At 30.5% G+C, this 18,885-nt stretch overlaps 2 protein-coding genes across 5 annotated transcripts; one reads left to right on the top strand and one right to left on the bottom strand.

Moving 5' to 3' along the window:
* Positions 1-2,613: 2,613 nt before the first annotated feature.
* On the bottom strand, positions 2,614-7,764 carry LOC126843010 (uncharacterized). Its single transcript, XM_050580304.1, has 10 exons — positions 7,163-7,764; positions 6,728-7,079; positions 5,997-6,676; positions 5,466-5,901; positions 4,536-5,405; positions 4,085-4,471; positions 3,625-4,001; positions 3,364-3,572; positions 2,875-3,221; positions 2,614-2,802 (listed from the first exon to the last, which is right to left on the bottom strand). Exons 1-10 carry the CDS (start codon positions 7,762-7,764, stop codon positions 2,614-2,616), a joined length of 4,449 nt encoding a protein of 1,482 aa, XP_050436261.1.
* Positions 7,765-9,616: 1,852 nt separating this feature from the next.
* LOC126843764 (protein Malvolio) lies at positions 9,617-18,569 on the top strand. Of its 4 annotated transcripts, none has more exons than XR_007686483.1 (14): positions 9,617-9,765; positions 10,419-10,517; positions 10,579-10,701; positions 10,765-10,991; positions 11,406-11,544; positions 11,601-11,756; positions 11,840-11,998; positions 12,059-12,106; positions 12,981-13,139; positions 13,192-13,415; positions 13,868-14,084; positions 14,167-14,240; positions 16,118-16,214; positions 17,964-18,569. XR_007686483.1 is itself a non-coding variant. In XM_050581512.1 (13 exons), exons 1-13 carry the CDS (start codon positions 10,274-10,276, stop codon positions 17,983-17,985), a joined length of 1,671 nt encoding a protein of 556 aa, XP_050437469.1. In that variant the 5' UTR covers positions 9,810-10,273; the 3' UTR covers positions 17,986-18,396. The 4 variants fall into 4 exon arrangements, 1 of the variants encoding a protein (XP_050437469.1); XR_007686482.1 differs by lacking the exon at positions 9,617-9,765 and adding an exon at positions 9,808-10,297 and having other exon boundaries at positions 16,121-16,214; XR_007686481.1 differs by lacking the exon at positions 9,617-9,765 and adding an exon at positions 9,809-10,297 and having other exon boundaries at positions 17,964-18,534.
* The last annotated feature ends 316 nt before the right edge of the window (positions 18,570-18,885 follow it).

Raw genomic sequence — 18,885 nt, 5'->3', positions numbered from 1 at the left:
TGGTTCGCATTAGTTTGATGTTTCTCGACATAGTTCGGACGTGTGTCGTGTACGATGAAATTTGTTTAAAATATTTAATTTGCAACTATTGTGTTGGCGTTTCGTTTTGAATTTCATTAGCTAACCTGGGACATGGATAAGCAAAAAGTAAGTGCCTTCACTTTTATTCACATATAAAAAAAATCACAAGGCGGTAATTAGTATATTTTTTTATAATGGTAAACAAACGCGGGACGTTAAATAACGAAATATTGTAATTAATAAATAGTTTTATTTTATTTATTTTTATTAGCCGGGCCCTCAATTAGAAACGTCCATTAAAAAAAAAACGCATGGCGACGATTTCGATTGTAATAGAGAAATTAAATTGAACATTTTATAATAAAAAAATATTTTTAGACAACTTCTTCTAAGTCTGCTAATACTATTAAAGCTTTATTAATATTACAATTTCAAACGTTATTCATACAAACTCATAGCATGTTATACCATTATTGGAAACTACCAAAGCAGTAAGGCTATTCAGCAATCTCAATCAAAACGTTATCTCTAAAGTTCAGTAATGTACAACGTTCATTCATAAAATTTATACTTGTACCTAAACATATTTGTAAACATTAATACAAATAATTAGTATAATATATATTCATAAAATGTAAGAGAAAGAAACATATTATGTTTTTATTAACACATGTTGAGTAATAAAACTAACTTTGAAGTACAGATATGTACATACATAGCCATGTTAAAACAATGTGTACTCACACGGAATATAAAATGTTAAGTAATATAATATTAATTGTACATTTTACGTGAGCTCAATGGAAATCTCTCAAATAGAAAATGAATAAATAAAAGTTTTTTTTGTAATTCCTGTTGGGCTTCTTGCCAACTTAATTATAATTTATAATTTACTTAAAATAGAATATTTTAAAGTATTACAGCGTTAACTTTTAAAATCATACTAAAATAGATTTTAAAAATGCTTCTCATGTCTCTACCATTAATAATGTTGTCTGACCATTGGGGATGGGATTTTCAAAATCCAGATTTACAAAAAAACGTTAGATTCAACTAATGTTAAAAAAGTAGTATTAATAAATTGTCTAAACATAAATACTGTACTAAAAAAAATTGTAAAGTATTCATAAAACATATTATATGATTAGGAAAACGTATTTTTTAAGAATTCGTATTTATGTAGTCCCTATATGTACGGATTGTTGTGATATTACTAATTTCTTTAAAGGACAATAAGAAACAGAGAACTATCATTGAGTTTCAATTACTATTTGAAAAGTAAAAGTAAGATAATGATAATATTTTATAACGTTGTAGCATTAACGAATCAATAGTAAAAGACTACTATTGTTTTCCAAGTGTCGAAGATTTTATTTCTTAGTTTTATCGCAGCATGAACTCATTGAAAGTAAAAAGAAATGTAACTATAGCGTTTCGAAAGATACTATACTAGCTATCATAACAAAAGACAGCATAGTGGGAACGGAGCATAGTGAGTTACTATCACAGATCATTGTTTCACTATCAATGATCACAGATCATTCGCAAAACCCCCCTTTGATTCCAACCTGTAGACGGTAAACGTATTAAATATTGATACAACTTATAATAAAGACAGTTAATGTATAACAGGATATCTTAAAATATATTTATGTAATATAACATTTTAGTATGGAAGAAAAAGATAAGTATTATGTCTTACATACACATTGTGTATTTGTTAAAAAAATGTTTTACGCTTAACGAAGTAAGGATAAGTTAAAATGCGTATTGAACTAGACTCTAGAGTATTTAAACGCTTAGGCGAGGGAAGTAAAGTAGGGGAATTTTAAATGAGTCGACCATGCTGATAAAAATAGTATTACTTAAAACCTCTCCCCTGTCTATTTTTTTTTATATAATCATTAGTTTTAGAATAATTAGTCAAAATACGTTTTCAAGTAGTCCTTCTTTTAGTAGTACAACATTCGTATGCCTTTAAATAAAAAATTCCGCAGAGAGCGTTTGAATCATTTAAAAATGTAATATAAATTAAGAATTTAAAAAAATTGAAAAATGTTATGAATAATACAATGTCGTAATCATGTTATTGTACGATTGCTAGAAAATTGTACACAACTCAGAGAATCTAAGGTGGCTTTGTTAATTATCAACAGTAAAACAAAATTAAAAAATATTCAAAAGGAAAGCTCTTATGTCCATTTTACTTTATAAAAGTCACTATTTTTATCTTATTTTTAGAAGTTAAATTCTTAGTCCCAACTAAATAAATCGGAAAAATTACTCATTTCTGATAGAAAAAAATTGTAAATCTTTTGACATTATTAAATAAGGATAAAAAATTAACCCTTTGCTCTTAACTCTACATTAAAACTTAAATATGCGTCAATATATCTGTTATGTTTGATTTTTTTATATCTTCGTAAAAATAAATATAAAAATTTAATCTAAAATAAGTCGGATCCATAATCTTATTAAGTATACCATATTTAAATATCTAAATAACATTTCATAAATTGTATAAATATACACAATACATTAACAAATACAAATATTTTTATGTTAAACTGAATAAACATTTAGAGTTTTTAATTATTTTAAAGATACAATGGCTGATAAAGGTCTGCAAGTAAACCGAAATCCTATTTCGGACAGTATTCTAAGTTTATCACTTCTGAGTACTTCTAATGCATCAAAAACATTGCCATTTTGCTTTGTCAAATCACAGTATATGTTTCTCAACGAATCTACTAAATCGTCCAAATCAGTTTTTTTTTTAACCTACAATACCACGCATACGACGCTATTATAATAATTAACTAATATTCTTACGTATATAATATTATTAATTACCATGTAGTTTCTGAGACATAACACTAATGTCTTAAACAACGTTTCCATTGGTAATATAATTAAATTTTTCGGACACTCGTCGTGCTGGCTAGGTATAACATTTGTATCCATGATTACGCTAACAGCCTTGGCTAACCCGATGACAGAGCATTCGTCTCTACAAAAAGCTAGCAACATAGCTATATAGTCCAATTTACCATCAATAGAGAATGTTAAAAATATTAATTCTTTGATGTTCAAGTATCGAAGAAATATTGACGGACTTGCGGGCAGAGTATTTTCAAACCATAATGGGACTGAATCAAAGGCGTTCTTACTTATCATACCTTCATGATACCTATGCACGTCTTCGTTAATATAATATAATTAAAATTTCTGACAACCAAACTACGAAATAATTAATTTCACAGCTTAACAACCATAAAGGTTTGATAATGTGTTAACACTTTTTTAACACAGCGTTGTGAAATGGTATATTAGTTTTTTAACCATTTAACTTACCAGTGGCGTCTCCGGTCCCCTCGTGATTTTTTTCTAGTTTCAAATATTCTCGTTTTAGATTTAATAAGTTCTCGACACTTACATATGGCAATTCAAAACAATTAATAATAAAGTCAGCCCAGTCTATAAAGTTAACAGTGTATCCGAACATAGCACGGGGAATCGAATCAGCATTACTCGACAGTCTATTATTATACCTAACGTGTTATTCAAATTGAAAACAATTGCTCGGAAATTAACTACACTTACTCGCATATTGGGTACCGCTTGGCGCGATTCGATAACAAATTAGAAAGCATTGCTATCGAAATACATCTTTCAGGACAGAACGTGCATAGTTGAACTATAAGATTTTTAATACGTCCGGTAGGCACAAGCAATCCTTCCTCGGGTTCCAGCAGTGGAAACGGATAAGGAGGGCGAAAGTCTGGATACAATACATTTTCTGCGTTGAGATAGAAACAATCGTCGATCATTAATATTTCATGTCGAACTATCCGTCCTTCGAAGATTGCCGTCTCAAACAATTCGCAAATACGTTTGGTCTCCACGAGCTCGTGTTGCAGACGATCATCTATTCGTTGGCTCATGTCTAATCGATGTTGGACAAAACACTTGCCCATTTCCTAGCGTGAAATCACAAAAAAAAAAAGTGTCCCGTTTGGTTCAGAAGTACGGTTACTGGTTGGCACGAAAGAAAAAACGCTACCTTGATGACCTGTCGAAATCTAGCCATTATTAATTTCAACTGATTGGCAGTCCTCAGCTTTTGCATTTGTAGTACATACTTCCAGACGATGAAATATGCTGGGGTGTACGCCGACGAGTCTAAATCAATCGTTTCGTTTATTTCCTCCAACCATTCAGCTATCGTGTTAAACACATTCGTGATCTTTATAGAAGCCAATCGCACGGTTTCCGCGAGTTTTTTATCTAGATCTTCGATGACACCCGTATTTTGTTTAGTTCGTGGACCGCGGTCGTCGGATTGTAACATATCAATTGGTTTTAGCAACATGGATGCGCTTAGTTTGTAGTTGAATATCTTTGACATGTAGGCGTTTACGAAAATTAACGTATTTATAGTACGATCCAACTAACAAAAATAATATAATATATTATTTCAGAAAAGATAATGAATTAATAAAAATGATAAAAACCTCAGCTTGTATTATACACTTGTAGACAGTAACTATAGAACTCATCTGTTTGCCCATCCAAGTATCGACGATTTCCTTTTCGATAAACTGCCTACTCTTTTCTATTTTTTGATTAGTCAATTGCGTTAAAATTACTCTGACGTCCGAAACGGCGGACATTAGTTGTCGCATAATGTCGGGTGACGTGTTGCCTATGTTTGCCGGCACTCTAGATAAATCGGACTGCAATTGCCTCACGAGTTCTAACTTTTTCATATTCTGAGCACTAAGCAATTCATCGAGAATACTTTTTATGATAACCACGTATGGTTCCTGCTCTGATACTAAAATTCTCCTGTGAAAAAAACAGCTTTCGATTGTCTCAATAAACAACCGTTCTAATGACTTCCATATATGTCCTAACACAAGACCATCGTCCCCTTGCAAATGATTATCAAACAATGCTGAAGCTACAACACTCATTTCATTCATTTGAGAAGAAAAAAGTGCCGAGTTCGAAAACATTTTTGATTTGATGTGATCCACAAAATCGAATTCTGACATTCCGCTTAACCTTTCTCTTCTAAACGCATTTCTTTTTACTGTCCTTTCGTGTGACGGCACTGAACGGGCAGTGGATATTTGAGCACTTAAACTACTTGTACTGTCGCTTTCCTCGATTACTGGCGACTTAGCAATATTTATCCACTGGACATGTTCACTCCAGTCTACTGGTTGTCCAGATAAAATATCGCAAAAAAATTCAATATCGTCGTTATCGATAACCGTGTTTTTGTCAGTCTTTTGCAATAACGTCAGAAGTTCGTGAGATTTGTAATATTTGTCCATAGCATTTAACTCGTCACTTGATGGAATATCAAGGGATACGATCTTAAAACATAATGAAACAAAATTAACTGAGTTTTTTTGTGCTGTGCATACCTAATATACCTTTACAAATGAAGTAAGTGACGAACGGTATCTTCCTTTATCTCCTAAATCTGGTGCTTTAAAAGGTACCATTACTGTTAACTCCATCTCGTTCATAAAACTGTATAAACCTTGAGGAGGAAAGTTCTTATTGGCCAACCTCTCTTCGAGTAACATTACCTCTTCTGGTGTATTTGGATACCCAATTATTACAAAACCTTGTACCATTTGATTCTCTTTAATATAGCATAATATGCAGTCGGTCAAGTAATGTTTCGGTAGAGTTTTCCCTTTATAAATACTAAGAAACGCATATTTTCCACATTCAGCTCGTTCTTTTTCATATTTTTTATCATTTTCATTGTACGGTGTTTGGGTTTGTTTCGATTGTGGTGTATCAGGAAGTGATAAATTAATTTTTAATTCTTTACTTAGAGACGTGGCTTCTGTTAAGGTACTCTGAGTAAAATTCTGTGATTCTCCTTAAAAATATGTAGTACGTGCATTTCATTAAATTAATTTTCTAAAATAATTAAATAATATTATAAATACCTACCTTGCATAATCGTATTTTGTGTGTTGTCGTTGTCTTCTAATTCTAATAACGCTAGCAACTCATTACTATCAGTTTCTCGATAAAACGAATACATACAGTATTGAAGAGCCACTTCCGGTAGGACAGGAAGTATACTACGTTTGATTAATGATTCCATAAGCTGCTGTTTTTCAATGTCTCCGATGTTGCCATTTATAACGCCAACTGTGGATCCAAACATTACTGATCCCATATTGACAACGGGCGGCGGAAGACCGTGTAACGAACTAAGAACATCAAATACCAAAAACCCTAAAACGCGATCTCCATCCGGTGGACGTCTAATTTTTACATCCAGTACATTCTCCGACCAAATCCCAGTACCTTCCAAATAATGTTTTAAGTCTACTCGATTGAGAACGTGTTGAGTTTTCAGTTCAATTTCGGCATATGGCTTGTTGTCTTCCACATATTTAGGGTCTAATAAAAAGCCAAGTGCATCGTCTAAACTGACCAATAATGGTCGTCCTTTAATGAACATCTCCAACCAGCTTTCCCATGAATGTTTTGGAATATTCCCTGCGTTTTTTTTTCTATATTCACATCCTCTTATGCTAAAGTCCATTAATTCTAAAACAATACTTTTCATTGCATTTGTTTGATTGGTTTTCTCTCGTTCATTGTTAACATCTAGCAGCTGTAAACAATGTAAATAGAAAACAGCGATCATTCATTTTTATTTTCTTACTCTTTTTTTTATTTTCAATTTTGTATCATCATCGACTTTACAATATTCCTTAGGTTTTAGAGATCGTACACCATAGTCGACAAATTTCACTCGGTTATCTAAAGTACTAGTCTTGCGATCATTTTTCTTAGAGCGTTTCTTGTGTCTCGCATTATTAATTTTTATTAACATTCTTTTCTCACAGTCGGATATGAGGTTGACAGTATCTGGCATCGATTTACGCCTTAGCTCATTTTTATTAAGGCTCGTTTGATCATCTAAATTTTGTTTCAGAAATGTGTTAATTGTCTCTTTACGCCAGCCATTATATATTTTTGAGAACTTTTTACAAGCCTTAAGATCTGTTAAGTACCTTTAGAAAAATCAGATCAAAATGTAAGTAAATTTATTACAAAATAATAATACAAAACCCGATCGAGTATATGTTATTGTTACCTCTCACAAGTTTGATCTCCCCTGTGTGTCCAGGCAATTATCTTTTCTGGTAAACTGCGCTCGAAATCTTCAAACTCGTCGCAAAGTACCTGAAATTCTGTTTTAGTCGCCGTATAATCTCCTTGTGCTTTTTTAACGTCATCTAACTTGTCATTTTGGAGTTGATACGAATTTCTTTTAATACATTTTTCGAACACTTCACGTTCACGAGATTCAGATTTTTTGAGATGGGTATTCGCTTGTTGTGCACGAAAAAATAAGTTCAAACTGTCGGGGGACTCCAAATGAAAACATAACCTGTATAATAGTCCAGATATAGCAGTATTTTGTCCTGACAACACTTGTTCAATAGTTTCATCATCCAACGAAACATTTACTGTGCCCAACCAGCTTCGGAGTCGATTGATGTTTAATAATTTAGTTGCTTCGTCATCTTCATCGACTAATAAAGCTACTTGTTCAGGGCTTAGAATATTATAATTTTGCAGAATTTGTCCAAAACGCACCCCATTTTTAAATTTAGAATACAAGTTATCAGGCGACAAAGATTGAAATTCTATCCCTAGTTGGTGAGTAAGCCATTGTCTTAAAAATTCATTCATTGTTTTTATCAGAGGAAATAACTATTGAAGAAAAAAAATCACAAAGAATTAAGAGTATAAAAATCTACGTATAGTTTTTACATATAATTGTTAACAATGTATCCTAGCAACACCATTAATTGTCATCTCTTTTTAAAAGATCAAAACTAATAATAACTTGTGAATTAAATTTTGCATTTGAACTAAATGAAAAAAATATATGTATTTTTATTTAAACAAATATTCACGATGTACATAATATATATATATATATATATATACGCATTTGTCGCTCTCTATCTTTAATTTCTGTAATGAGTAAAGTATAGGTACACGATAATTCTCCCGAGACATGTTAATTGTTATTATATAAAATCAACTACATCGAATAAGTTGACATCCACAATCCCTGGAAAACCCCCTCCTTGGTAATAACAATGGTCCCGGGGACCTATTTTTGAATAGGGCTAATTTTTCTTCTGAAACAGTTTTTAGTTTAGTGACTATTGTCAAATCTTATTAACAAATTTGCTTATACTTTACTCGTCAACAAATAAAAAACGTATATTTTATTCAGAAGGTAAACACTAAACCACCCCTGGTGGGCGGCGGCTGGTAGTTAGTGAACAAACTTTTGAAAACTCTGGTGTACGAAATTCCTAATTGTAATTTACGCATTGATTTTATTGTATGTTTGAAGTAAAAAAAAAAAAAGTCGCACATCTTAAGATTTCTACAAACAATCGCGTATCCTTAGGTGAAAATTGACATGCAGCGGCAGATTTATGGACATGCAACATTAGGCAGTTTGTTTAGGGCGGCGAATTGTTTCGACGATGTAAAAAGTTGTATTGGAGGCGGGCCGGTAAATACAATTACTATGAATATTTAATAATAATAAATATAAATATTTGTATTATTTGCCCAATGACAGAACACGTTTAAATCTGCCTCTGCGGACGAGTCATACCCAGTGCTCGATTGATAGTGGCTACTTTCATAAGTCAAATAGCGTATTACTACGAATTATTTTTGCTCTAAGGAAATCCGAGTTTTTAACTTAATAACAGTCGTCCTTCTGATTTCTTATCGCAATTCAAGCACCGATCATCACGTACATAAAACAAGATGGTCGACCATTTCGGGTTCTGTCATAACAGTCAAAGTACAACGGCGGCGTTCGATGAAAAACCGGTCGTTGCTGTTTTTTTTTTTCGCATATCCACGGTCCACCGACATGGACAGTTGTTTCCCGGCTTTGGTGGTTCACCCCGGACGGATCGCCTACGACCGCGGCAATTGCGGGCCGAGGAAGGTTGGGCTCAAGATGAAGTGTTTCTGCCACCGACATAGTCGGCCCAGCTTCTTGGACTCGAAATTTTTTTATCGCGTTTGCCATGTAAAGCCGATGGGACTTTGCGATTAAATTCCACGCTTATCGCCGTCGGCATTGATATCGGTCAAGGTCTCCGTCGGGTTATCTGCGGGCATAAAACCGTAAAAAAAAAAAAAAAAATACCGACTCTAAAGACTAAAAATCTAGAGCGATATTATCGGCAGCAGTTGTGTAGGGAAAAAGCCAGCCGCGGCCTACGCGCCTCCCGCGGTCCGCCAAAGTTTGACTTTTTGCCGCCAAATTGGAAAAGCCCGTGCGGTCATTGGCGCCTACCTCTTGCTCTCGGGGTTGCCGCATCCAAAACGCACGGCGCGCATACACGTGGTCGCCCACTCGGCGGCCGTTTTCGTGCGCGCGCACCACTCGCGAGCGTAACGCCATAAGCGGCGGCCGTTGCCGCGTACCGTTGCGGGTGACAACGACCGGTAGCAATAATCGTAGTAGCGTTACTCAATATCCAATAAACAATAACAACGCTATACATGCATGCGTGCACAATATATAACTATAATATAATAATATGTATCACTGACGTTATTGCCGTTGTGCATTTTAAGAATTCAGCATAATTGTTACTATTTATTGTAATCGTATATTCCTTTCCAGCGTTACGACTGTCGTCGGTAGTACGTACACAAGTTTAGATAATTATTTTAATAATCGTATAAATCAATATAGGACACGTTATAATCATACATAGTGTATAGTTATTATACTTGTACCTCAAGAGTAATATTTGAACAAAACATTATCTTATCTGTCGTATTCGTCAACGTTCTTCGAATTATTTTTTTAATTGGCCACCGACGGCACCAATAGTGTGTGTGGTGTGTGTGTACTATCATCGTGTCGATTTATATTTTGTCGTCGGCGTACGTGATTTACGATAGTAAATAGCAATCGTACATAAAAAAAAAAACGTAATTAAGAAAAATACAACATATTCACGCCCGAATAGCTATAGCTAGTTCTGTCAAACCGCTACCATCAAAGTTTTTTGTATAAATCTCGATAACCTACTGGAAAACATTTTTCAGCGTTTGGACTTGATTACGTTTTGTTTTTGCAATTTTGAGCTGACTCGACTGTTTTTTTAAATTTTATGAACGCCCAAAAAAACTGGAAACAATAACCATGTCATCCGAATACTCTTTAGTGGTGAGGAATCCAAAACGCCCCTTTTTATCCCGATCTTTAATAATATGCTATTGACGGTGCATGTCTGTTTTTGTTGATATTAAATTATTTACCTATTGTTGTTGTTTTCTGTGCACAACAGCCAACTGTAGAAGATCCAGTGTCCAGGCCGACCGAGACGACGGGCCTTTCCCGGAAAGTAGAATACGTCGAAAAAGTACACATTCCTGAAACTCAGTCGGTACGTTATAATCTTTTGTGAAAAATGCATAACCATCTATATTGAAAATTGTATAATTCAGGTCGGCTTTAGCTTTCGTAAACTATGGGCATTTACGGGACCAGGTTTTCTAATGAGCATTGCATATCTCGATCCCGGAAATATTGAATCGGACTTACAGTCTGGAACTCAGGCTAAATATAAAGTGAGATACTATTCAATATCGGATTATATTCTTAATATTCATTTCGACTTTACTATTATACAGCTATTATGGATTCTAATGAGCGCGACCGTGTTGGGCCTTGTGATGCAAAGGTTGTCTGCCCGTTTAGGTGTGGTCACGGGCTATCACCTTGCCGATATGTGTTACCGCCAGTACAGACGGTTTCCCAGGTTGTTCGTCTGGCTCATGATGGAAGTAGCCATAATAGGATCAGACATGCAAGAAGTCATCGGCACTTCTATTGCAATATATTTACTAAGTAATAAAATGTAAGTATTTATTCTAACTACACCATTTAAAAATTGCCTTTTGTTTTTTTGAAAAACAATGTTGTAATTAACCAGTGGCGTTAATCGGCAGGAAGGTGAGCAGCGAACATTTCGATAATACTATACTAGCAATTACACTAGTCTAATGCATTGTAAGCTCGCAATGAAACATAAATTTGCTGATGCCTAACCGACTTGTGGTAATTCCTATATCATTTTACGTTTTGTCTAACAATAACTTTTATCACTGCTAAATTGAGTATTCACAAATCTGCCGACTTGAAATGATGCCACTGTTCAATTACTATAATATTATATGTTTAAACATCTTCCTTTGCTCCTTTGCTCAACGACTTCAAAATTTAAAATAGTATCAACATTTAAATGGAAAACAAATATATGTAATTAATTTAGGATACCGCTTTGGGTAGGAGTGTTGATCACCATCATTGACACATTATCTTTTTTGATGCTGGATAAGTACGGACTGCGAAAATTAGAACTAGTATTTGGTCTGTTCATTGTTATTATGGCATTGTCGTTTGGATACGAAGTAAGCAGTATACATTAGGTTTTTTTTTTATGATTATAATTACATGTTTGTTTAAGTTTGCAGTCGTCAAACCAGAAATCAATGAAATGGCCAAAGGATTAGTAACTCCGTGGTGTTCAAACTGCAAAGAATCAGCTCTTCTCCAGGCTGTTGGCATTATCGGCGCTATTATTATGCCACACAATCTATACTTGCACTCAGGTTTAGTAAAGGTGTGATATGAAAGTTTATTTTATTTTACGAATCTCATTTAAGACAAACATAATAATGATACTATGTCGTATGTTTCTTTTAGTCGAGAGAAGTAGATAGGACAAAAAAGGACAAACTTAAAGAAGCAAACTTCTACTTTTTTATCGAATCCTGTGTAGCACTTTTTGTGTCATTCGTTATCAACGTATGCGTCACATCTGTTTTTGCTCACGGTTTGTATGAAAAAACAAACAGCGATGTGGTAAGACATTTGTATACAAAATATAAAGTTTAAAAATTTAACATATTGTCTTTTCAATAGTATGGTGTATGCACTAGGAACAACAATCCATTTGCTGATGTTTTTGCAGTAAGTCTCATAGATAAATGCTAGGTTGCATGAAAAATGATTTTATGAATCATTAAAATTTCATGGAATAATATTTCAAACCATTGAATTATGTTTAATATACAAATTAATGTGCTATTGATATATTATTAAACATTTAACGTTCGTGCATAAATCTATTAAAATTGAATTAATAATAAAAAAAGAGACATTAATATTGTATTTACCATTTTCCAATATTTTGTATTGTTATTTTAAGTTTGTCTAATTCAAACGGGCATTATATTTTTATAATTATTATGATTTAGAAATAAAAATTATAATTAGGCACATTTCAAGTAATTATATTTTATACCTTGTGAAAGAGTTATTTTAGCTTCTATGTTTTAAAATAGCGTTCACACATACAATTGCATTCTTTCCAAACGCTACTTAACAATACTTACATATACAATACATAATTGGGACTAGAATATATAATCTAATATGCATGTGAAATAAAAACCAATCAAACTGACCTTATTTTTTGGTGCAATTTATTTGCACAGTCTTATGAATTTTATTTACATGTGCAATTTGTTTGCTTAAAACCAACAATTTTTAGTTTTGAAGATCGTCACAACCTCATTTTTATTTTTAAAAAAAATTATTAAATTCTATTATTATTTTTTTTTTCTTTCTAGAAAAAATTGTTATTATTCCATTCTATGTAATAAAAACTCATAACTAAATTAAACTAACCAATTAAAATTCTTTGACAGTCTTTTTAAAACAAAAAGTGTAATTAAAAACATTTTATTTGTTTTTTATTAATGCCTATAAAGCTATATATTATCACAAATACTGCCTTTAACTTATCAATACCATTATTGTAATAGCCTAATTTTTTTTTTAGAACAATACCAAACAAGTAGATGTAGACATATACAAGGGTGGAATATTCCTCGGCTGTCAATTTGGCTTGGGCGCCATGTACATTTGGGCAATCGGTATTTTAGCTGCTGGTCAGAGTAGTACAATGACCGGCTGTTACGCTGGTCAATTTGTAATGGAAGTAAGTGCACTGACTTTCACCTTATTCAATTTACAGTAAATGAAAATTTCAGGGTTTTTTGAATCTTCAATGGAGTCGATGGAAAAGAGTGGCTTTCACACGGTTAGTCGCTATTGCACCAACATTTTATGTGGCATTCTTTAGCAATATCGAAGAACTGAGTGGCATGAATGATTTGCTTAACGCTGTAATGAGCTTGCAGTTACCATTCGCTACTTTACCCGTTATAGCTTTTACAAGCAATCCTCATATCATGGGAGAATTCACTAACGGACTGTAAGTATATATTTATTGATTTGCAGTGGTGTCGTAAGCAAGGGTTCGAAATAAAGTTACGAGCAAAATTTAGAAATTACTCTTAACAAAAAAAAAAAAATTAATATTAAATTTCCTGTACGAGTGTACTCATATTGTATACTCTATCAGATGGTAAAAGATTTGATTATGAGTACACACATACTTAGAAAAGTGGCACACAGCGTCAGTGGCGTAACTAGGGACTAAAACGCCCAGGAGCAAGACATTTTTTTTGCGCTCTATATTACGTGTTAACATGTATAGTAAACCGTACAAAAACGTCTTTAAATAGAATCACCCAGGAGCAGTTGCACTCCCTGCACCCACGGTAGCTACGCCACTGCACAGCGTATACCCTATGAGCACTACCGTAATCATTTGAAGGGCAGCCAAAATTTTATTAAAAACAATTTTTTTTACTTTATTTTCAGAGTCAACAAAGTAGTGACACTTCTGCTGTCTATTACAATTATAAGTATAAATATATATTTTGTGATGTATTTGTCGATACAAAATCTATCTTTCAATATATACCTAATGACCGGAGTCTATTTGTATAGCGCAATTTATCTATTAATGTGTGGCTATCTCGCGTTACATCTGACAGTCAGCATGATGGGAGACTGTAGTGTCTGGCATAGAAATAAAGTGAGATTCCATTTTCATTTACATTATCATTTGTCAAATGACATTTTTGTAAATTTTTGTATTTCAATTCATGTTTATTTAGTTAATTTGTAAGTTATTCGGTACAAAAATCACTAGTCATCACAATCACCATCAAGAACCCAATTCGTTACCAAGGTAAAAAAATATTGATTTTAAATAGACAATAATATTTTCCAAAACCTCATTTAAAACTAGTTAATAAGTTTTATAAGTACGCCAATGGATTCATTTTTTAAATATTTAACGTACGGAGAAGTGATTCTAACTATTTGGTTTGAATTAACTTGTTCATTTAGTAATTTTTTTCAAGAAAATTAACTCTTAACTATAGTGGCGTGCAGTACTTCTACTTATTTGATTGTGGCTGTACCTTAAGTTTATGGGTGAAATCTAACAAATTTGTGTACTAACTTTATTCAATGTTTTGTTTCAACTAATAAGAATGAACTGATACAATAATAATTAGAAATGTATGTAATACCGCAAGTCACTAGTTAAGGGTTAAGTAAGTAATCAAATATACCTGTATACTTGCGAAATTGTTATAAGTTACTAATTGGTAAACAAATTGTATAGATAACAAACAAAAATGTTTGGTTTTTGGGAAAAAGGTTCAGTTATTGTGCTGTTATTAATATTGGCTGGCATATAGTGAATAAAGTTAAGACTTTTTAAATGACAATATGAATTATTTTCATGGTCCTATAATATTCTAATAATATAAACAATTCTCTATATTATTTTTTTAAGATGCTTATACATTTTTAAAAAACACTCAAGTGTATAACATATATAGGAATTAATATAAATTTCATCAAACGGTTTTTTTTTAATTTTAATACATATTTATATATTTTTTTTTATTGAATTAATGTTCCCAAAACTTTATAAAATGTTTAAAACTTTAATTCAACAATCAAAAAAAAAAATTACCATTTTCCGCCGTTTACATTATTGTATAAAAAGAAAATACATTGCATTATTTAGTTCTTCCTGGCAGTTCTGTATTTCGAGTCTAAAACAGCCAATCTAATATTTAGTACTTTCTGGCAAACAATGCACTAATTAATTTTGTCTTGGGTGTAAACACACACTATTTCAGTTGATAAGAACACGTGTATTTAATTCTAAGGTACAGCAATGACAGTGAATACATAGAGTAGTCCTAACTCATTTTCGCCAGCAATTGATATTGACTCTTTAAAATCTAAAATTCACAAAAATGAATGGTTTATAAATTATACAAAAAAGGGTGCATGTTCACTTGAGGTTATTTTTAAGATTTTTTTTTACACTAATTATTTTACTAAGTTATTTACAATAGTATTGAGTACATTAAACTTGCCTTAAAATTTCCAAAAACATAGATTGAACATATTGTACAAAACAAAAAAATTCTCAAAATTAACCTTTTTGTTAAGCTTTGTAACCAAAAATAAAAGTTTTATTTTATATACCAACAGCACTTACATATCATTAATTGTTGTTGTCCATTTGTAATTAGACAATTTACTATGGTTCAGTTTTTTATTAACAAACGTTAATCAAAAAATCAATGTGGGCACAAACCCAGGTTTTTCATTAAAAAGTCTTGACTAGGTTAATTTCTTTTTTGGTGTACTTAAACCCAATTGAACAATTTTTGGATAAACACTAAACATTTTCTTGGCTTAAACAAATAAATACATATATTGATTTTAACTATTAGGTGATTGTTAATTTTATTTGTTATACCCCATTTGTCTAAATAAAAATTTAAAAAAAAACTCCAATTAGCAACAATTATAATTAACAACACCGCACCTTTACAAAAACAAATCAAATTTTATATTAAGTCTTCTTATCTGTTTGAAATAAACAATTGTTTTATGTTGTGTTTTTACATTATTTGTTTGTTGTGATTTCTCGATAAAAAAAAATGTATAATATATTGCTAGTCTAATATTATATTAAAATTTCTTAATTTTGTGTTTCAATAAAATGGATTAATTTAATTTTAAAATATATAATAGCAGTCAAGATGACTTACCCGGTTTCAAGATGTATTCTTAAAATGGTACTCAATACCTGTACAAAACGGACGGTACTTAACTCGATAGTATTAAGCAAGTATGTTACTAATATTACAATTAGTACTTTAGATTTAAGTTTTGACTAATATTAATGTTGTAACTCATCAATTATAATTAATTTTAACAGTTGTAACTAGAAACAATAATAAAATAAAATAAACATTCACCTCAATTAAAATTTGAGTTGCCAAAATCGTATGAAATCTCTATTTTTCAAAGATTTCATTAGATTTATCTTTCTACAAAACAATGTCTCCACTCTGTTAAATTTAATTAAATTTATTAATTGTTTAGTTTACACATGCCTTGAATTACCCAATAATTTTTTTAAATGCATGAACATTTTTTTATGATTCATTAAAATTTATTTTAGCAATAGTACAAACCACCGAATGATGTTTAAGAAACCAATTAATGTGTAAACTAAAAAATAAATGTGCTATTCATTTTTCAAACACTACTTATTAATATTATAATTGGGACTAGAATATGAAACCTGATGATTCTTTAAACGCCCTACACTAGTTAACTCTTAAAATAATTGCAATATTGTAGTGTTTCTTTTTAAAAACATTTTTATTTATGTTATAGTACAATATTAGACAATATTCAAATTTTTATTTTTTTTAGTATTTGCTAGAGCTTTATCAACTTATAAAACTTAAGCAACAACATATATTTAATTAGCTTTTAAAATTAAAAATAATTTACTAAATATTTAACCAGCAAAAAAATGCATGCCGATAAATATTACTCTCATCCCTTCCTCCTATTCTAATTTTTTTACTTTAAAACTGATTATTCAAAACTGGTTATCGACCAGCCAACATTTTTAGCTAATTATTCTTAATTCAAAAATTTAATAAAATATATACGTTACCATTTAAATTTCAAAAGTTGATAAAGCTCTAGAAAATATATAAATAAGAAACAAATTTCAATATTGTCTCATATAGTATATAGCATAATCAAAAATGTTTCCAAAAACAAACACTACAAAATTAAATTATTTTAAGAGTAAAATAGTGTAAGGCATTGAAAGAATCACCCTGTATATTATATGCATGTAAAATAAAAACTTTACTGGATGTGAATATCAGCTTTTCTAACTCATTGTTGCCATGTTGTGAATATTAGTGCTTTTAAAGAAATTGTTATTTTAACATTAAAAAATAATTTTAATAGTTTAATCGTGAACCTATTGAGTTACTAACTTATTTATTTTATGTAATAATTAAATAAAAGAAAACAATTAAAAATAAATAAAATATATTTAATTAAAAATATACACAATAACAATTTAAAAAAAAAATTTGAATGAGTTATTTAAACATGTAAAATAAAAATGTGTTTTAAATAATTTGTTTGTTATTTAAACAAAAAAATCTTATGTTTTACTGCGCCAGGTTTAATTTGATTAATCAATCCAACTATTTATTTATTTATTATTTACAAATACATTTTTTTATATTTCCATCACTCAAAATATTATGCAGATTGAATAAATACAAATCTTGGTAAATATCAAACCCAAGCTTACTCAGTACATTTGTAAAAAATAAATAAGTTTTTTAATTATTTTAGATGCTCTAAATTATTATATTGATAACTTTTTAATCATAAAATACACACATTTTATTATATATTGTTTTATTTAAATTTTGCCCAGGTTTTCAAATAATTTGTTATTTTTTAAATTATTATTTTATTTGTTAAGAATTTTGTTTTGCCTAATGCTTGTTTCTAATTTTTTATTTATATATTTTTTTTTTATATATATATATAGAAATCATTCTATACAAGAATAGAAGCCCGTGAGATTGAGTATTCAGAATTTTCGATAGAAAATCTTTATTTTTTTAAAAATGTAGTACTGAAATAGATTTTACTAATACGATAAAAACTAAAATTGGTCGTTATTTTCAACCTTACAGTTGAAAGTTATATTTTTCTATTTATCTAATTTGTATTTTTTTATTGTTGAACTTAATCTTGAAAATGTATATTACGTTTTTATGATGAACACAATTCCATTCGAATTTTTAAACATATTAATTGTAATTTCACTGAATAATATCTATTTGGTCACGATATTATTCCATAATATTATATATTAATATATAGTGTTCCTGTTGACGTTTAAAAACTAGTTTATATAGATTTTACCAATTAAAATTGAGAATAATTATGCCAATACGTTGTTTATTTTGTTTTTAACTATAACGTCCAATTATTATATTTAATGTGATAGTAATATGTTTGCTAAAAATATATATATTTTCTTTTTAAGATTTATTTTTGTTATAAATTATTACAATTATAGGACGTTACCTATAATTATTTAATTATTGTTCGTAATGTTTTTTTTATTGTACCTTTAGGTTAATTGTTGACTTAATTAAAAATTATTATTATTTTATAATATATTTTTTTTAATGGAAAAAAAGAACTAGAATCACTTTTTTACACATTTTCCTACTCGTATAAAAAAAAGAATTTGATTGTATACGAATTGTGTATATTTATTTAGATTACAAATTATTATCATTGTGCCAACGGGTTAGTTTTAGTAGCATTAACAATTATATAAATAGCAAATTTTGGTGTTACCCTATTTAATTATTGTTTTATGTTAAAAGTCACCTAAAAAAAAAACATATTTGGTTATTATAAGTAACGATCAATTCTAAATATTTAAGAAAAATTAT

The sequence above is a fragment of the Adelges cooleyi genome, unplaced genomic scaffold, assembly GCF_023614345.1.
Source record: "Adelges cooleyi isolate 19-005CV unplaced genomic scaffold, UGA_ACOO_1.1 ACOO_flye_CR_arks_rails_tigmint_CR_PRNA_574, whole genome shotgun sequence".
In the NCBI taxonomy this organism is placed as follows: Eukaryota; Metazoa; Arthropoda; class Insecta; order Hemiptera; family Adelgidae; genus Adelges; species Adelges cooleyi.
Note: the sequence above shows the minus strand (reverse complement) of the source record. Positions and strands in the feature narration are given on the sequence as shown.